The 16,531-nt window shown below is 41.2% G+C and overlaps 2 protein-coding genes across 5 annotated transcripts in view; both read left to right on the forward strand.

Moving 5' to 3' along the window:
* The first annotated feature begins 7 nt into the window (after positions 1 to 7).
* Positions 8 to 5,578, forward strand: HARBI1 (harbinger transposase derived 1). Of its 3 annotated transcripts, none has more exons than XM_081902207.1 (3): positions 8 to 143; positions 3,616 to 4,315; positions 5,024 to 5,578. In XM_081902207.1, exons 2-3 carry the CDS (start codon positions 3,646 to 3,648, stop codon positions 5,398 to 5,400), a joined length of 1,047 nt encoding a protein of 348 aa, XP_081758333.1. In that variant the 5' UTR covers positions 8 to 143; positions 3,616 to 3,645; the 3' UTR covers positions 5,401 to 5,578. The 3 variants fall into 3 exon arrangements, with proteins under 3 accessions (XP_081758333.1, XP_081758332.1, XP_081758331.1); XM_081902206.1 differs by having other exon boundaries at positions 44 to 171; XM_081902205.1 differs by having other exon boundaries at positions 73 to 374.
* A 4,460-nt stretch (positions 5,579 to 10,038) lies between these two features.
* Positions 10,039 to 16,531, forward strand: part of AMBRA1 (autophagy and beclin 1 regulator 1) — a 143,322-nt gene continuing 136,829 nt past the window's right edge. Inside the window, exons 1-2 of one of the 2 annotated variants that reach the window (XM_081900940.1) lie at positions 10,039 to 10,197; positions 14,150 to 14,224. The gene's annotated coding sequence lies outside the window, so the exon portion shown is untranslated. The remainder of the gene's footprint in view (positions 10,198 to 14,149; positions 14,225 to 16,531) is intronic. The other variant, XM_081900942.1, reaches the window with a different exon arrangement.

Consider the following 16,531-nt stretch of genomic DNA (forward strand, 5'->3'; position numbering starts at 1 on the left):
CTTAAAGGGGTGAAGGGCCGGTCTCGTGAGGAATCTGCGATTGGGAATGAACAGGCCGGGCGTCGTGAGAGGGACTTGGAGCTCCGCCTCGGGATCCGGGTGCTGGGAAGGGACTTCGGGACAGGCTCCCTTGCGCTATCGGGGTAAATCGGGGGCCCGGCGGAGAGGGAGGTGTGGACGCGTAGCCGCGCCGCGAAACATGCTTATATTCCTGCGCTTTCAGTCTTTCTCCAAGCGCAGCCCCCTCTCCCGCTCCCGTCCTCCCTGGAAGACCCCCCTCGCGCCCCCCCGTCTTCTCCCCGCTTCTCTAGGGAGGAACTTGTAGTCCACCACAGGGCCGGATTTAGGTTTGATGAGGTCCTAGGCTACTGAAGGTAATGGGACCCTTTATATGTCCAGCTGTCCTTTGTCAACAACAAATTGCCGCTGTTTTTTGTGTTGAATACTGTATATACTATATGGTAATTTATGGACCTAATAGGTATCTAAAGCCGTTTGCACATAACAAATAGGAGCCTACACAACACAAAATACTGTTGCTGTATGTAGGTTTTATTTTATTTGTTTTTTATCTTATATTTTGGAAATGTACATCCATTTTTCCCCCTTTAAATTTTTTTGGGACCCCCCAAGAGAGTGGAGCTCTAAGCTATAACTTGTTTAGCTTATACGTAAATCCGGCACTGGTCCACCAGATGGTGTTGCACTACCATGCTGGCCGGTGCTGATGGGGAAAGTTGGAGCAGGTGAGATTTCCCACAACTACTATTGGGTTACCCTGCTGCATGTTCCGCTTTCACAGCATCCTCCAATAAGGCAAATTCATGCCCCTTTCGCAGAGACCTGCCTGCTTTTCAGCTCTCTTTTGCAGTTCCTGCTTCATCAGGTGCCCTTCACTTCCCACCACAAACAGTTTAATGCCTCGTTGCCATTCTTCTCCCTCTCTTGCACCCCTTCACCTTCCGTCCTTCATGCTTTGGGTCCTTTAGGAAAGTAATTTCTGGTGGCTCAGCCGAGAAGCGTGAATGAATCCTTGAAAGTGACACATGAGAACCCAGCTTGATTAGACCACAGGCCCATTTGATTCTGTATTGTGCTCTCACACAGTGACTAACCAGATGCCTGGAGATGGCCTCCTTCTTTGGGTGCACTCTCTTCTTCAAACATAGTCTTGAGTGTCAGACGTGTATTTTGCTGCACAAAGGTTATTGCATGTTTTTGTAGACATACTCATATAGATGTGTCTCATGTATGTTACAAGACAAAACATTGCATTCTCAGACATTGATAATGATGCTACATTTCCTCCTAAATCTATTTATCTCAAAATGATGAAAGGGATATTAATGACATATCAGTTACAACAGTTAATTGTGGGCTTAACAACTAGCTGCTAAATACCAGGAATAATTTTTTTAAGTAGACATATTGCCTCAGCTGTTACTGAGACAAAATAATATATTACACATATGTCAGTTGCAACTACTTTTGTATTCATCGCTGGAAAAAGGAAAGCATTTATCTTTTAGTCTCTTGGCTGGAATCTACACACATTTAGAAAACACTATGAAAATGCTTTTTTAAAGTTTTGAAAAATACATTGAATTTGGCATAGCTCACTCTCGCCATCTAGTGTCACATTTGTATATTGCACTCTACAACACATTTAAAATATTTTATTTGCAGCTGTGTAGCTGAGTCTTGGTAGCAGAGTCTGTATGTGTGCTGGCACGTCTTCTGAGTTGGTTTATTGACGTAGGTAAAACCTGCCTTGTTTTTGACAACTTGCCTGGTAATCATTGGTGACCAGGAAATTCATGTAGGTGAATGAACAGGTTGGTGGAGGAGGAGTGGGTTACTTGGTCTCTTTTCTGCCAGTCCACTTGGTTTCTTTGCTAGCCAGGCAGGAAGGAAAGCCTATTCTTTCATAACCACGAAATAGGCTAGTGAAGGAGGAGCATATATACCCTTCCTTCCTACATGCCCTTTCACTTAGCAAGCTGGTTAAAAAAGCTGCCTTCTAAGAGTCTAGTAGCTTGCATTTTCATGTTGGCCACAGAAGAGGGACTTTCCCTCCTCCATGGCCACCATGGCAACACAGACTTCTGGCTTCTTAGTAAGCTGTGGTGGTGAGCTAATTACTTTTGTGGGCTTATTTTCAATGGTGGCTAAAATCCCTCAGTTGTTTGGGGGAATTCACACCTTTGGTATCAGATGTTCATAGATGAACCAGACCAGATTCAATCCATTGGTTTTTGGTTTTTATTATTATTAAATTGTTAATCTTGTGAGTGCACAATAACACAACTATTATGAGAGAGGGGATGACTATCAAGCATTGTCCATATATTCAGAGGGACAGAATGTTATTTTTATGTAATGCAACACATGGGTATATGAAGAGGGGGAAATGCTTATTACATACAGGAATGAGGAGATAATGCAAACTATTAACATTTTGGCTCTTTCCAGCAATGGACTCCAACTGAGAACAGAAAAATTATCTTGTAGAGATGCCACCCTAAACTTATAGGCTATATCTGATACCAAAGTGCCCCTTACATTGCTATTTAATTAGATATCTACCTGCCTCCTTTGTATTATAACTACTGGGAGTCACTGGTAGACATTAAAAAACAGGATACAAGAAATACAGTATTACTTTGTTGAAACTTTGATTTTGCAAGATTGGAACTCCTTGGTTCTCAAGACAGCTCCTTGCCACTAGAATATGACTGACTTGCTTAACAATGGAAAAGAGTGGTTGGGTGAAGCATCTCTGTTTATATAACTTGCTCTTCTTAAGCACATAGTTTCAGTACATTTATCAACTCCAGTTGTTCCAGAATTCTAGATTTTGTGTGCACTTGGACAAACAGAAAAAATATCCTTGAGGGACAGCACAGCTTATTAACAAGCATTAGAACAAAGCAACTCTTTGTTTTTCAGTGCTGCACGTTTCTAAAAATATCACCAGCTTAAGTTTTGCCAATTCACACCCTCATGCCTCATACAGCCAATTAATTTTAATGCAGTAACACATAAAGAAAGAAATTTTCCTAGTCTTGTTTAACCGGTTCAGAGAGAGAATGTAAACATAGCACTAATTTATTGTGAAATATGTACTCAACAGTTCCAATTTTGCGTATGACCCAAGGTCAGTACTAATTGTGCATTCTTGCTTTCTCAAGAATGTCCCACGACCCTGTGTGAAATTATATACAGCTCCAAAAAAAATTCCACTGGAAATTTCCCAGAACTACGACCATGATTCATTGGCTCTTTCATTGAAATTAATAGCAGAATCCCATGGAGATAATATTGTCAACTTTTCTGGTAGAATGTTATCTGGTAGGACTCAGCCACGTTAATAGGACTGTGGGAAAGTTTTCTATATTTCTTTTCCTTGTGTTCTCAGATGTATGATCTGGTCTCATAGCAATCAGTGTAAATGCCAAGTTAAATTAAAGTGTACATTTGTAAACTAATTTCAAAACCCTATTTACTTAAGCCAATAGGTTTATTTGTGTGTAATTAGTATGAAATTGACAGTAGAGTCAAGTAGGCTGTTAGGATCCATGTCCTCAATTTTCCTTTTTTTTGGCTCCAATGTAGGTGAGTAGAGAGAAGAAAGATCAACCGATCATGGCTGTTCCCATAGCCATTCTTGACTGTGATCTCTTGCTATATGGTCGTGGGCATCGAACACTTGATCGTTTCAAACTGGAGGATGTGACTGATGAATATCTGGTGTCTATGTATGGCTTCCCACGTCACTTCATTTACTATCTGGTGGATCTTCTGGGTGCCAGCCTTTCTCGTCCTACACAACGATCAAGGGCCATTAGCCCAGAGACGCAAATTCTTGCTGCATTAGGTTTTTACACTTCTGGTTCTTTCCAGACTCGCATGGGAGATGCCATTGGCATCAGCCAGGCCTCTATGAGCCGTTGTGTTGCCAATGTTACTGAGGCCCTGGTGGAGAGGGCATCTCAGTTCATTCATTTCCCAGATGATGAAGTGTCGGTGCAGCATCTGAAAGATGACTTTTATGGGCTGGCAGGTATGCCAGGGGTACTAGGACTAGTTGATTGCAACCATGTCGCAATAAAGGCACCCAGTGCTGAGGACTTGTCATATGTGAATAGAAAGGGCCTTCATTCTTTAAACTGCCTGATGGTTTGTGACGCCAGGGGAATGCTACTGAGTGCGGAAACACACTGGCCAGGCAGCTTGCAGGACTGTGCTGTGCTGCAGCAGTCAGCCCTCAGGAACCAGTTTGAAGCTGGCATGCACAAAGATGGCTGGCTACTTGGTAAGTTCTTTCTCATGACTGGCATCTTTGAAAGTCTATTTTGGTGGAATTTCTGTTTGGTTCTGTGACATGCCACATAACATTTATGTGTCAAAACTGCAGATTTTACAGTTCTCCCTCTATAAAGATAAATCAAAGAAAGGTAGCACGAAACATAGAATCATAAGGTAGCATAAAACATAGAATCTTAGAGTTGGAAGGAACCCAAGGGTCATCTAGTCCAACCCCTTGCAATGCAGGAACCTCCGCGAAAGCATCAGTGACAGATGGCCATCCAACCTTTGATTAAAAACCTTCAAGGAAGGAGAGTCCACCACCTCTCGTGGTCAACAGCTCTTACCGTCTGAAAGTTTTACTGAATGTTTAGTCTGAATCGCCTTTCTTGCAACTTGAATCCATCGGTTTGAGTCCTACCCTCCAGAGCAGGAGAAAACCAGCATGCTCCCTTCTCCATGTGACAGGCCTTAAGATATTTGAAGATGGCTATCATATCTCCTTTCAGTCTCTTCTTCCAGGCTAAACATACCCAACTCCTTCAAGCACTCCTCATAAGGCTTAGTTTCCAGACCCTTGATCATCTTGGTTGACCTCCTGGCTTCATACACATAACTGGCTTCATATAGATGCCTGGTTTTATTATCAGGTGATGGAATTATTTGCACTCTCCTGTATCTGTTTGGTTTGTGATCTTTCTTTTTCTTTTGACAGGTGATAGTTCATTCTTTCTTCGCACTTGGCTCATGACCCCTCTGCATATTCCTGAAACGCCTGCAGAGTGCCGGTATAACATGGCACATTCAGCCACTCACAATGTCATTGAACGTACATTCAGGACAATTCGGTCCCACTTCCGTTGTCTGGATGGGTCAAAGGGCACGTTGCAGTATTCTCCCGAGAAGGCCAGCCACATCATTCTGGCTTGCTGCGTGCTTCATAACATTTCTCTAGAGCATGGACTGGATGTGTGGTCTTCCCAAACGATGGGACAGATGGAACAGCCAGAGGAAGAATATGAACATATGGAATCACTTGACTCTGAAGCTGATCGAGTTCGTCAGGAATTATTACTCACTCATTTTAGCTAACATTACAAGACATACTAAGTTGGACATATTAAAAGACATGCAAACCATTATGATAGATCCTGATTTTCCTCTTACATTCAGCAACTATTGAATGCAACTATTGGATGCAACTATTGAAATTGAAATTTTGTGTTTGTATAATATTTTGCATTTAATATACTATTTTGGTTTCATTGTGCACATTGCATCTGATTCCGTCAGTACTCAGTATTTCAGTACCTGCTACTTTTTAGTGTCCAGCCTTATTTGAGGACCATATATCAAGGACAATATGATATGAGAGGAATGCATATTCAGTTTAATATTGTATTTTTAAGTATTTAAAAATAATAAAATGTATTTTGTGTATGGTGTAACAGATTTGGAACACTTTTGTTTCAGTTATTAACTGAAGTTCTCCCATATTGGTCTGTACAGACACAGCAGGTGCTTTAATTAACCCAACAGTTTAACTTTACCCTTGATGGTGCACTTTTCCATTGTCTCTTGAGACAGACGAATGCCAACTAACTAAGCTGTAAAAGTGGCTTACACATGGTTAAAAATAGAAGCATTCCTCTTTTTTTGCTTGGTAACTTATCACTCTTGTCTGCCTTTTTTCATCCAACAGCAACTGGATTTGTGTAACGGAAAGGGATGTTGTTATTATATAGATTGAGGCAGGAGGGAAGGAATGGTTTGTGGTCCATTTTGTTGTCCCAGTTACAAAATGGGAAAATGGCCAACATTGAAACGGACATGTAATTCCTGAGTCATCAAGAATGAGAGGTCAGAGCAAAAATAGCCTCAGCAAATTTACAAAAATATTCCTTATGATCAAATATCCTTACTTCTGCCCAATGTACCAACACAAATCTATGTAAAGTCTTAGCAATCATTAACCTAGAGATTAACCCCTCAATGTGGGTATAAGAAAGGTTTATTGTAGAGACCCCTACATTCTTCACAGAGACTTGCACCCCATGGAGTCTATGTTGGTCTCAGATTAGGGAGTCTTCTTCTTTGGCGATCACTCATAACCAAGTAAGATTGTCTTCCATAAACACGGTTTTTGTTTTTTTATAACAATTTATTAGTTTTCCAAAAGAACATAAAAAATAAACATAAAAACAACAATATATAATGGAGAAAAAAACCATCATAATCAAACATTTTAAACCATTATTTTTGCTTGACTTCCCTCCCCTCCCCCTCTTGGTTTCATTGTTTACTACTTGTTCGTGCATGTCCTTATAATCTTAATAATTCAACTTTTAAACTTTGTTCATCTTAATACAAGTGAGTTTTAAAAGTTATACTAACGTGAAAGTCTGTACACATTAAAAGATGAGCCCTTTTTTATTATTCAAAGTCCTCTTTCTGCCTTGGGTTCTACATTAACTAGTTTATCCTGTATAGTTCAATAGTTTAGTTTACCAGTCTTCTTCGTCTTCTTTAACGGAGGCTTATTCCTTCTGTAGGGGCTGGCTGGTCTTGGCCTGGTGTCCAATCTTGCATACAGGAACAATGTATTTTGTTCAATAAGTCCAACAAGTTCTGTACATCTCCATGTCATAACTTCAGTTTTTTTAACAACAATCATTTCCCAATTTGTTTTCAAATCTTTATATGTCTTATCCCAGGCTTTTTAAAATTATTTTACATTGCCACCACATATAATAACCTTTTATGCTTTTTACTCTCCCTTTCTGTTTTTTCTCTATCACAGTCAAAGCCTCCTCACAGAGGGTATCATTTTTATCTTGGACCAAGTCATAGGCCTCCCAAATCAATTCACATGAGGTGTCATTAACTCATAAACACGGTTTTAACAGTGAGTCCGTAAGGGACTGTGGAGGCCAATTCTGGATCTACACTTCCTTCCACAGCGGGGACATAGGTTTCCAGGTGGGAGTTGATCGCTGTGAGGGTTTGCCAAGTGTGCCTTCCTCTTAGCATGTTTCTCCCTTTCGTCCTGAGTTCAAGCGTCTTCAAAACCCATGACACCTTTGTTAAAAGCTGTTCTCCAGCTGGAGTGCTTGCAGGCCAGTGTTTCCCAGTTGCTGGTGTTTATGGTTTCCAGTGATGGGTTAAGGATTTGGTTCCAGCACCCTTTTCCCATTCTTAATTACTTCTAACCCAGGTGAGGCCCTGGCCTGGAAAATAAGTCCTGATGTCACTCCATGCCCAGCTTTGTACCCAATCTCAACAATGGGGAACCTGCCCCCTCAAACCTGAGGTGGCGCAAAGAGCCTTGGCCCCTTGAAGCTAGTGCCTATGATGGGAATAAATTCTTACCTGCTTACAGTATTTGCCCTGCTCTAGATTCCATTTCTAACAGTGTAAGTCAATGCATATCTACTCGGAAGTAGAGTTCACTGGGACTTACTGCCAGGAAGATGTACCTATGATAGTTGGTTTCCAGTCTTGGTAATGTTGCAGCTAGATCTAACTGTGTGCCAAATATATAGAAAGCTAGGAACCATGGTGAGGAAAAACTTTTTGAACTCATTTGTAGAAAAATTGACTTACAAGATAAGTAAAATAATTCTGTAATTTTAATTGTTTGCTATGGTATTTGAGAACATGCTGCAATGCTAGGATGTGCTGCTATAACTCTGAATGAATGTTTGTCAGGCTAGCATTTAGGCAACAATGCTAATATATGCTAAACTCAGAAACCAGATTGAGGCAAAACTCAGGGACAGACTTTGGTAATCTGTTGTAACGTGGTGCCTTGGGTGAGGACAAAATTTGGTGCCATTCCAAATGGATCTTCTCAGTTATGGGTCTTCTTTTTTTTAATATAATTTTTATTATTTTCCAATACAAAAAAATACAATTATGCCAAATTTTCACAAATTTGTTACTTTTTAGACTTCCTTCGGATTCTCTGACAATCATCCATATTTACTTCTCAGTTTACGCATTTCTCTGTTTATATTGCCATTAAACTTCCCTCCCACTCCTGTTTGGTTTTTTAACAATATATCTCTGTTTTCACAGTGCTTCTTGAAATCCCACCCGTGTTGTTTGCACATCACATGTTCTTTTCAGATATTCAACAAATTTCCCCTACTCAGTTATGGATCTTCTAAATTTCTCTCCCCCTCGACTTAGTGCCCTGTGCAGGGGGAATCACCCACACCACCCTAAATCTGGTGCTGCAAAACTGATTAGAAACAAGAGGGCCTTATGAAACTCCGACACCTACATGTACAACATATTGTTGCACAAGCAGGTGATGCAGGACCTTCATTAAGTACCTGTCCTTCATTATATTTGTGTTGTAATTATGATGCAGTAGCTCCTGATGAGATCATGGCAGAGCTGTCAGTGACTCCGAGAGCTAAGAGGACTAGATGGGAAAAGATGGGAAAAGCAAGCCTAAAGAGAGCCTAGTCTTAATGCAATCCTAACTTTGTCTACTCAGAGAAAATCCTATTGAATTCAGTGGGGTTTACTCCCAGGTAAAAGGGGTTATGATTGCAGCTGTTGCACAGAGAGTAGTACATTTTGCTTTGTGAGTTGTTGAATACAAGCATTTGTTTCTTGTGCCTTTTCTTAGTTTATTAGCAGAACGCGTACTATCCTCAGACACATCTAGAAAGTCGTGCAGCACAACCTTATGTAGCCTTACTCAGAAGTAAATCACAATGTGGTAGTAGTAGGAGGCCTCTTAAGTCTCTGTTTCAGCGTGGATCTATACACAGGAAAAAACACAATAAAGAAGTCACAAATTAAATCGTTATAACAAAAGAAAAAACACTATGTAAAATCTCATAGAAAAAGTTTGTTCTACAGCACCATCTGGTGTTGCATGTTTATAACACTTTCAAAACACTGTTGTTTTTTTGACTAATGTAGGTGAGTCATCAGTGCCACCAGTTTTAACAGCAACCCTGTGCATATTTACTTCATAACGAGTCCTGGTGAGTTCAGTGGGGCTTAATTCTAAGCCAATGGCCATACATATAAAGTGCATGGTTTTCCCCGAATCCTAGCACAAACTACGGGGAAAGCTTTCAATGTGTGGTGTGGACGTGAACCTTTTTTTCTGCACGAAAGAGTGTGCGTTCATTATAGAAAGTGGAATTGATAGTGTATGGGGAAATTTGGGAAATGTGATTTTTTTTTAAGGGGAAAAAAATCCAGTGCGGTTATGGTTCGCCAAATAAAGTTATACTGATTTTTTTTAAAAAGTCTTACAATAAAAATGTATTGGAGGCAGTGGTGGTTATTTATGGCTTTGATTTTGCGGGGGGTGGTGTAGCCATTTTTAAAGAACATGTGTGGTACTTTATGGAGGTCCCTGGCAGATGATTACCAAGGGGACGAGGGCGATGTGAAGGTGAACATCTCCCCTCCACGTATCACGAGCTAAGGGCTCGTTTCGCAGCAGACGATCTCAGAGCCCCGGAAGGAGGCGCCTCCTGACGCAGGCCTCTCCGTGGGCCCCTCCCCCTGCCTTCTTACCCCGCCCTCCCGGTTGCCAGGACTGCGCCGATCCCGCTCTCTGCGTTCCATTCGTCATCTCTGCTCCGCTTTTTGCGCCTGCCGTTCGATTGGCTCGGCACTCGGCATCTCCGCACTCGGCTGCTTAGGTGCTCGGCTAGGCGCCCTGGCCTTGGTAGTAACTCGGAGCAGCAGCAGCAGGGGCGGCAGAAACTGCAGGGGGAGAGGCCGCCGTCGGATTTGGGTTGTCCCTCCCTGGACCAGGCCCCGACCAGCCCGGAGCGTGCCTCACGCCACCGCTCCGGTCCTCTCCGGGATTCGAGGGCGCCAGGCCTTGGCCAGCCCCCCCCCCCGCCGCCTCAGGTAGGCTCTGGGCCTAGAGGCTCCGGGCCTGCTTCCTCTCTAGGGGGGTTGCCGGGCTCCCTCAAGCCGGCGGGAGAGAAACGCGGCGGGTGGGGCCGGCCGGGGAGTTGGGGAGCCTGAGGCGAAGGGCGGGAGGCGTTTCAGGAAGGGTCTCCTGGCGGCGTCGAGTTCCTCCGCTCCACCCCGCCCACCGCGGAGCCTCCCGCGGCCGCGTCTTTCTCGCGAGGAGGCTGCTGGCTGTGGCCCCCGCGTCCTCCCCGCTCGGAGAACCGACTAGCCAGACTCCTGGCGGCCTTGGCCTTCCTTCCCGGGACCCGCAGAGCGAGGCTCTGAAGGCCCGCCCTGTGTTGTTTCCGGAGCCGTCGGTCTGAATACGGGGAGGCAGCGCTTCCTTAATTTAAAATACATTCGGTTCCCCTCCACCCACGTAAACAGTCGGCCGCACGGTTTTTCCCCCTTTTTCAGGGATGCGAGGAGGAATTTTCGCAGCGGGATGTCTGTTTTCCTGTGCGAATGTGGCTCCGAGCCTGCCCGCGCTTCCTTGAGAGTAAGGCCTGGTGGGCACGGGGACCACGACGGCTTGGCTCTGAGGAAACGAGCACGAGATTGCAGGGAGAGTTGGCTGTTAGCTCGCTGGGGTCTCTCTGTACACGGGTCTTAATTAATTATTATTAATTAAGAATAATTAAATGAGGGTTGTGAGGCTTTGTATGTAGAAGAAGGTATTTGGTTCGGAGAACTCAAGCCTGTTTTCCCCAATGTTTTTATAACTCCATCCAGCCATATATTTAACACCATAATTGGGATACAGTTGTTTTTTCCGGTCATCAGGATTGTACAGAATTGTGGACTGGTATATGTTGGTGTGTGTGTGTGTGTTCTGTACCATGAAATTGCTTATTAGTTTTCTAAGCTGTGTGTGTTTGGTATGCTTTAAGGATTTGGACTTCACTGTGTATTGCGAGGAGAGAGTATGGCAACTAAGAATAAATGGGTTATGGAGATAGAAGAAAGGTAGCTTGGAGAAGAGAGTGTGCTAAATAAAATACTGAAGCCCTACTTAGCCCCCCCCCACCCCCCAATTCCAAGTTTTATTCGAAAATGGTTACTTTGCCCTCCCCACAACAAAACACATTGCAAGTTTGCAGCGAAGTACACATTTTAGATAAGTTAGTTTGATGCTTTCTGTCTGAAACATGGATAAAATTAAAATGCCACTTTGGTTATACTGTGCAAAACTGGATGTTGCAACTTCTATAAGCCATGAGGTGATACAAAAAACGTCTTTCTGAGGAAAGTGACAACAGAGCATACGTTTTCATAAATCTTATCGGTTTTGCCTCTCTGCATAAACCTGTAGTATTTGAAATTTCAGTATTTCATGCTCACCTGTCCTCCTTTGTTTTTCTGTAAATCTCAAAGTAAATTCCACAAGTGCCTTTCACATTTGATTCAGATTTTTAAACACTTAAAGAAATTTCCTAACATGTCACCTAAATATGTTTTCTTGCAGTTTATATTAACTGCTTCTTAGATCCAGAAAATATTTTTTCATTTACTATTTTCTGGAAGCTTGTTAATATTTGAATACTGGCAGCATGTTAGTCCTATCTCAGTTCTTAAAAGGCAGATCCTTTTAGTTTGTCTTAATGTGACTTGCTTTCTAGACTGTTTATCACTTTTGTAGTTTTTCTCTGAATTCTCTTCTGCATATCATCATCTTTCTTTAACTGAGGTACAGTGTCTGGGTAAACATAACACACTGAATGAAACTTCTCTGCTCAGCATTGCGTAGTACAAAAAGAACTACAGTACTTGGTACAAATCTAATGCAGATACAGCTCTCAGGATGGCATTGTACTTTGGAGCTGCATCATTGCCTTCATTGCTCATTTCATTTGTTTACATTTTTCTCAGAAGTGTTATTGAGTATTGGAACATCTGCTTTTATAATTGTGTATTGGATGGGTCTCGTATATACATTTTACATTTGACCTTGTTGAATTTTACTTCATTGTTAACTCCTCAGGTCTTCATTTTGAAACTATCTGGAGTTGTTTTGCTTTTCATCCAATATGTTTACTGTTACTCCCATTTGTGTTGTACTTGCAGATCTGAAAGAATGGATAACTAATTCATCCAAGTATTTTTTTTAAAATAAACTTGCTGTTGTCACCACTAAAATTATTTGGTGATATACCCTAAAACACACAAATGGTTTTGTATGATAAAACCAAGCAATAGGCACAGGAAGAACCAGCAGAGCAAATATTTTAGATCTAAAACTGATAAATAATTTATTATTATTATTATTATTATTATTATTATTATTATTATTATTATTATCATCTACCTTTTCATCAGACTGTCCCAAGGTGGCATACCACATTAAAAATAGATTAAAACAGATTGATGTTGCTAGTCCCCTCATAAAGCAAATGAAACTGAACTATAATTGCATTTTAATACAGTTTTAAAAAATATTTGTCTGTATATGCACAGTTGTAAAAGTTACAGGATTGAAATTTTTGAAGGGTAGTTATATAGCTGGCCTTCTAAGGGAAGCTGGGTGAGAAAATTTATGTTGAGCTTCCTTTAAGAATGAAATCTTGAAGGAAGTGCCGCTGAATTCTGTAGGATTTACCTTACTTCTGTAATTCTGTATTCTGTAGGATTTACCTTACTTCTGTAGGAGTAACCTTACAGAGGATTGGAATGTTGCTTGATGAAGCTCCAGTAAGGCTGAATGGCCAAAAAGACTGGGTTGTTAAAAAAAGAAATTAAACAAAGACATATCTACAGTATTATAATCTTAACTTTGAAACATAGGCAGGTGTACAGATAGATTCAAAAGGGTGAGCAAAAAATCATTACAAAAAAGGTCATGGAAAGTTTTATTTAATGTGAAATTGTCAAATAGCACTATTGTGCTCTTGACTGAGTATTTATGAGAGGCCCCTTTTGCAGAGATTGACAGTATTGTGGAGTGCCTTGTTTAGGGTTTTCTACTGCTGCAGTCCTTCAGATAGGGGTGCCCAAACCTTTTTCAAAGAGGGCCGGATTTGATGACGTGAACATGCGTGAGGGCTGACCAAAGTTGTTGAGCTTTTTTTAACGATTTTATCCCAAAGTTGTTGAAGTTGTTTTTTAGGATTTGACCCCAAGAAATAAACTGCCACAGGGGCCGAATTCAACCAGCCAGGGGGCTAGATGAGGCCCCCCCCACGGACTTTGGACATACCTGCTTTAGAACAGACCACACTAGTGCAGTTTGAGTGTCATTAAACCATATTTTAAAACAGACAACGGCTGCATGTGTTGGTTTGTGCTGCACAAAATTTCCCCCAGTGCCCTTTCCCCATTTCTGCCATGTTGCAGATGAGATCAGCTGGCATCTGTTTTGTCATATTTGAACCTGAGCTTATGGTTACTTCTCTTCAAACAAACCATGAATGGTAAATAAAGCCAAGAACAACTTTGGTTACCACTTTGGTTTGGAGAGAAGCAAACTGTGAGTCCGGGTTTGGACAACACAACAAGCTAAGCTCTCTGTCTTGTTTCATTTTCAATGTAACAGAATGCTGTGGACTCTTCTGAACAGTGTGCACCAGCACGTTACTCAATCACATTACAACATCATTAGTTTAAAGTATGGTTTAGGGTGATGTGTAAACTGGGCCATTGTGTAGTACTACTGCAGTCTAACAATGTAATGTGTATATTACATTGTATAATATATAGTTTTCACAAGGCCTTGTCTCTCAGAATGTTCTTTCTGAGTTGACAAGTTCCAGTCTGTGTTCTGTTGCCTTAACCCAACTCAGCAAAGTGCTATTAAAAGTGTGCTTACTAGAATGAGCGTTTTATTATCTCTTTTTCATTTTGTCTTCGTCATTTTTGCCACTGTGAAGTATAACCCAAACTTACTTTCCCTCCTTCATGTCTTCTTCAGATTGTCATTCAGGAATGCACTAGTTCCAAACCTGCCAAGTTCTATCATCTGTGGACCTACTTTTCCTTTGTTTTGGTAAGAAAAATCTTAGACCTATTCTTTGATCTTTTATGTATTGAGTTGCATTGTAAACAACTGGACAGTCTCATCAATTCACATTCAGTTAACATAAATTTTAGGCTTGAGAAACTACATGGTAAGTATCCCCCTTGAGTATAGGAGCTGGCTTTTTCTGCATTCATTCTTTGTAGATTTTAAAAAAAGATTCTCCTTTTCTTAACCATGTGAGCATCATCATTCAGACTTAAAAAGAGATGCATTGTTTTTCGTGTTTTCTCTGTTGGCTTGAGCCTGACTTTAAGAACTTTCCTCCCTTTTAAAAAAAGTACTATATATAACTCATTTAACTTGAGTAGTCCCTATTAAAAATAAATTTAACTTGAGTAGTCCCTATTAAAAATAAATAAATAAATAAATAAAGCAGAATCGGTTCTTCAAATGTTGCAAAACTTATTTGGGAAGTAGGGGAGAAAATTATTTGGCAAGTGTGTGTGTGTGTATGTGGGGAGTTTAGTATCATTACCAAATTCTCGTGATTCAGCAAACTTCTATAGCAAATGGTAGGACCAAGTTTCCCCTGACTTTTGTCTCTGAGGAGAAGATGGCATTTCAGACTATAATGATGTAAATGTGCATCCAAATGTGCATCCACAGCAGGAACATCTTGGCACATTTTAAAACTAGCTTTTGCTATTGCAACATTGATTTTCTCTCAGAAAACTCAAAATTGACCAGGCCTGCACTTAGCTGATAAGAGAAAACTTATTGTACTTCACAGTTTGGTAGGAACTTGTTTCTCAAACTGAGAGTGCCAAACCACAGCAGAGACATTGCATGTGGTTCCACAGAAATAAAACTTGCCTATTATGACCTATTACATGGATACAGATGCATGGATTGTATGAACTGAAATGGGACAATTAGTTGCAGCCCTCCAGCTTTTTAATACAAAGGCCTTTGGAAAATACATTCTCATATGTGGGAATATGACTTCCCTCCCTTTTTCTCTAGAGTTGAGGCACTTGCAAGAAGTGGTACTGGAACTAACCTAACTCCCACTGTGCCAGAGGCTTTGATTGTTTTATTGTTCACTCATCTCTAGCATATGCTTCAACTGAAGTAGTGTCCACAGTTCAGAAACTATAATAAAACGTGGTTAAAACCAACCAATGTAACAAGATATTAAAGACATGTAAAGCAGCTGCTGAAAGTAAATTAGCTCAAGAACAGATCTACAGCTGCTGCTATTTTAGCCCATCAAAAGCACCTTCTTAAATATTCACTGCCTGTGAACAGTCATCAAAGTAGGGGCAAAAGAGACTATTGTTAGACTGAATGGTACAGTGGAGAAGACCTGGATCTGTGCCTTTCTATTTCACATGTGTGTAAGAAGGGACATGAACAGAGTCTCCCCAGCAGGTTGGGAAATTAGAGATGGGGAGGTATTTATGGAGGAAGAGACTTTCACTGGTATGTAGGATCAAAGCTGTACACTGCTTTAAAACTCAGAACCAGCACTTTAAATTGGGCCTGGAAGCAAATAGGCAGATAGTGCAACTGATAAAACAGGAATAATATGTTCTTTATAAAGTGTACCCATCATAAGGTGAACGGTTGGCTCTTGCACCATCTGCATCTTTCAAACAGGAGGCAGTCCTGTGTAGAGTTCATGGCAGTAATCCAAATAGGTTACAAATGACAGAGGCTAGGTGCCAGTTTGAGATGAGCAGCCAAAATTCCCTCAGATGTTACTAATAAAGTATATTAGGGAATTTGAACACTTGTTCACATACATACAGATATCTGCTATTTTGCTGCCTATTCTCAGTGCTGTGAACAGTTTATTAAAAAAAATACTTTCTTTTCCACCTTTGGATCCAGAAGGATTTTCAAGGTGGCTTATATAAAATAATGGAGTATAATTGCGTTAGGGCTGCTTCTGCGCCTTGCAACATGTGCTGTTCTACAGGCAGTACTACAAGTTCTTCCAAAACAGTTTTCATTACCTCATTCTTTCCTTTCATCCTGCAGAATGCAGCTCCCATGCTTATATCTAGGGCAGCAAGATGGAATCATGTATAACCAATCCTAAAAACTGCACTGGTGGTTTGTGTTCCACTGGGCCTAATTCAAGTTATTAGTAATGGCTTGCGAAGTCTTCAACAACTCAAACCTCCATTTCCTGCCAACTTGATCCTTAAGATTAGCAATGGGAGGCTATTGCAGCCCCCCATCGCGATTTGGGGAGCAAGGATCTATAGAAGGGCCTTCTCCATAGTGGGACCCGAATTCTGGAATTACCCCCATAGGTATGCCTGTTGC

The sequence above is a fragment of the Podarcis melisellensis genome (assembly GCF_964234715.1).
Source record: "Podarcis melisellensis genome assembly, chromosome: 1".
NCBI lineage: Eukaryota > Metazoa > Chordata > Lepidosauria > Squamata > Lacertidae > Podarcis > Podarcis melisellensis.

What these genes read in the sequence shown, in the direction of transcription:
- HARBI1 (XM_081902207.1), top strand. Translation starts at nt 3,646, where the DNA reads ATGGCTGTTCCCATAGCCATTCTTGACTGTGATCTCTTGCTATATGGT. An exon ending in CAAAGATGGCTGGCTACTTG is followed by an intron (nt 4,316 to 5,023) that starts GTAAGTTCTTTC and finishes TTCTTTTGACAG; the next exon opens with GTGATAGTTCATTCTTTCTT.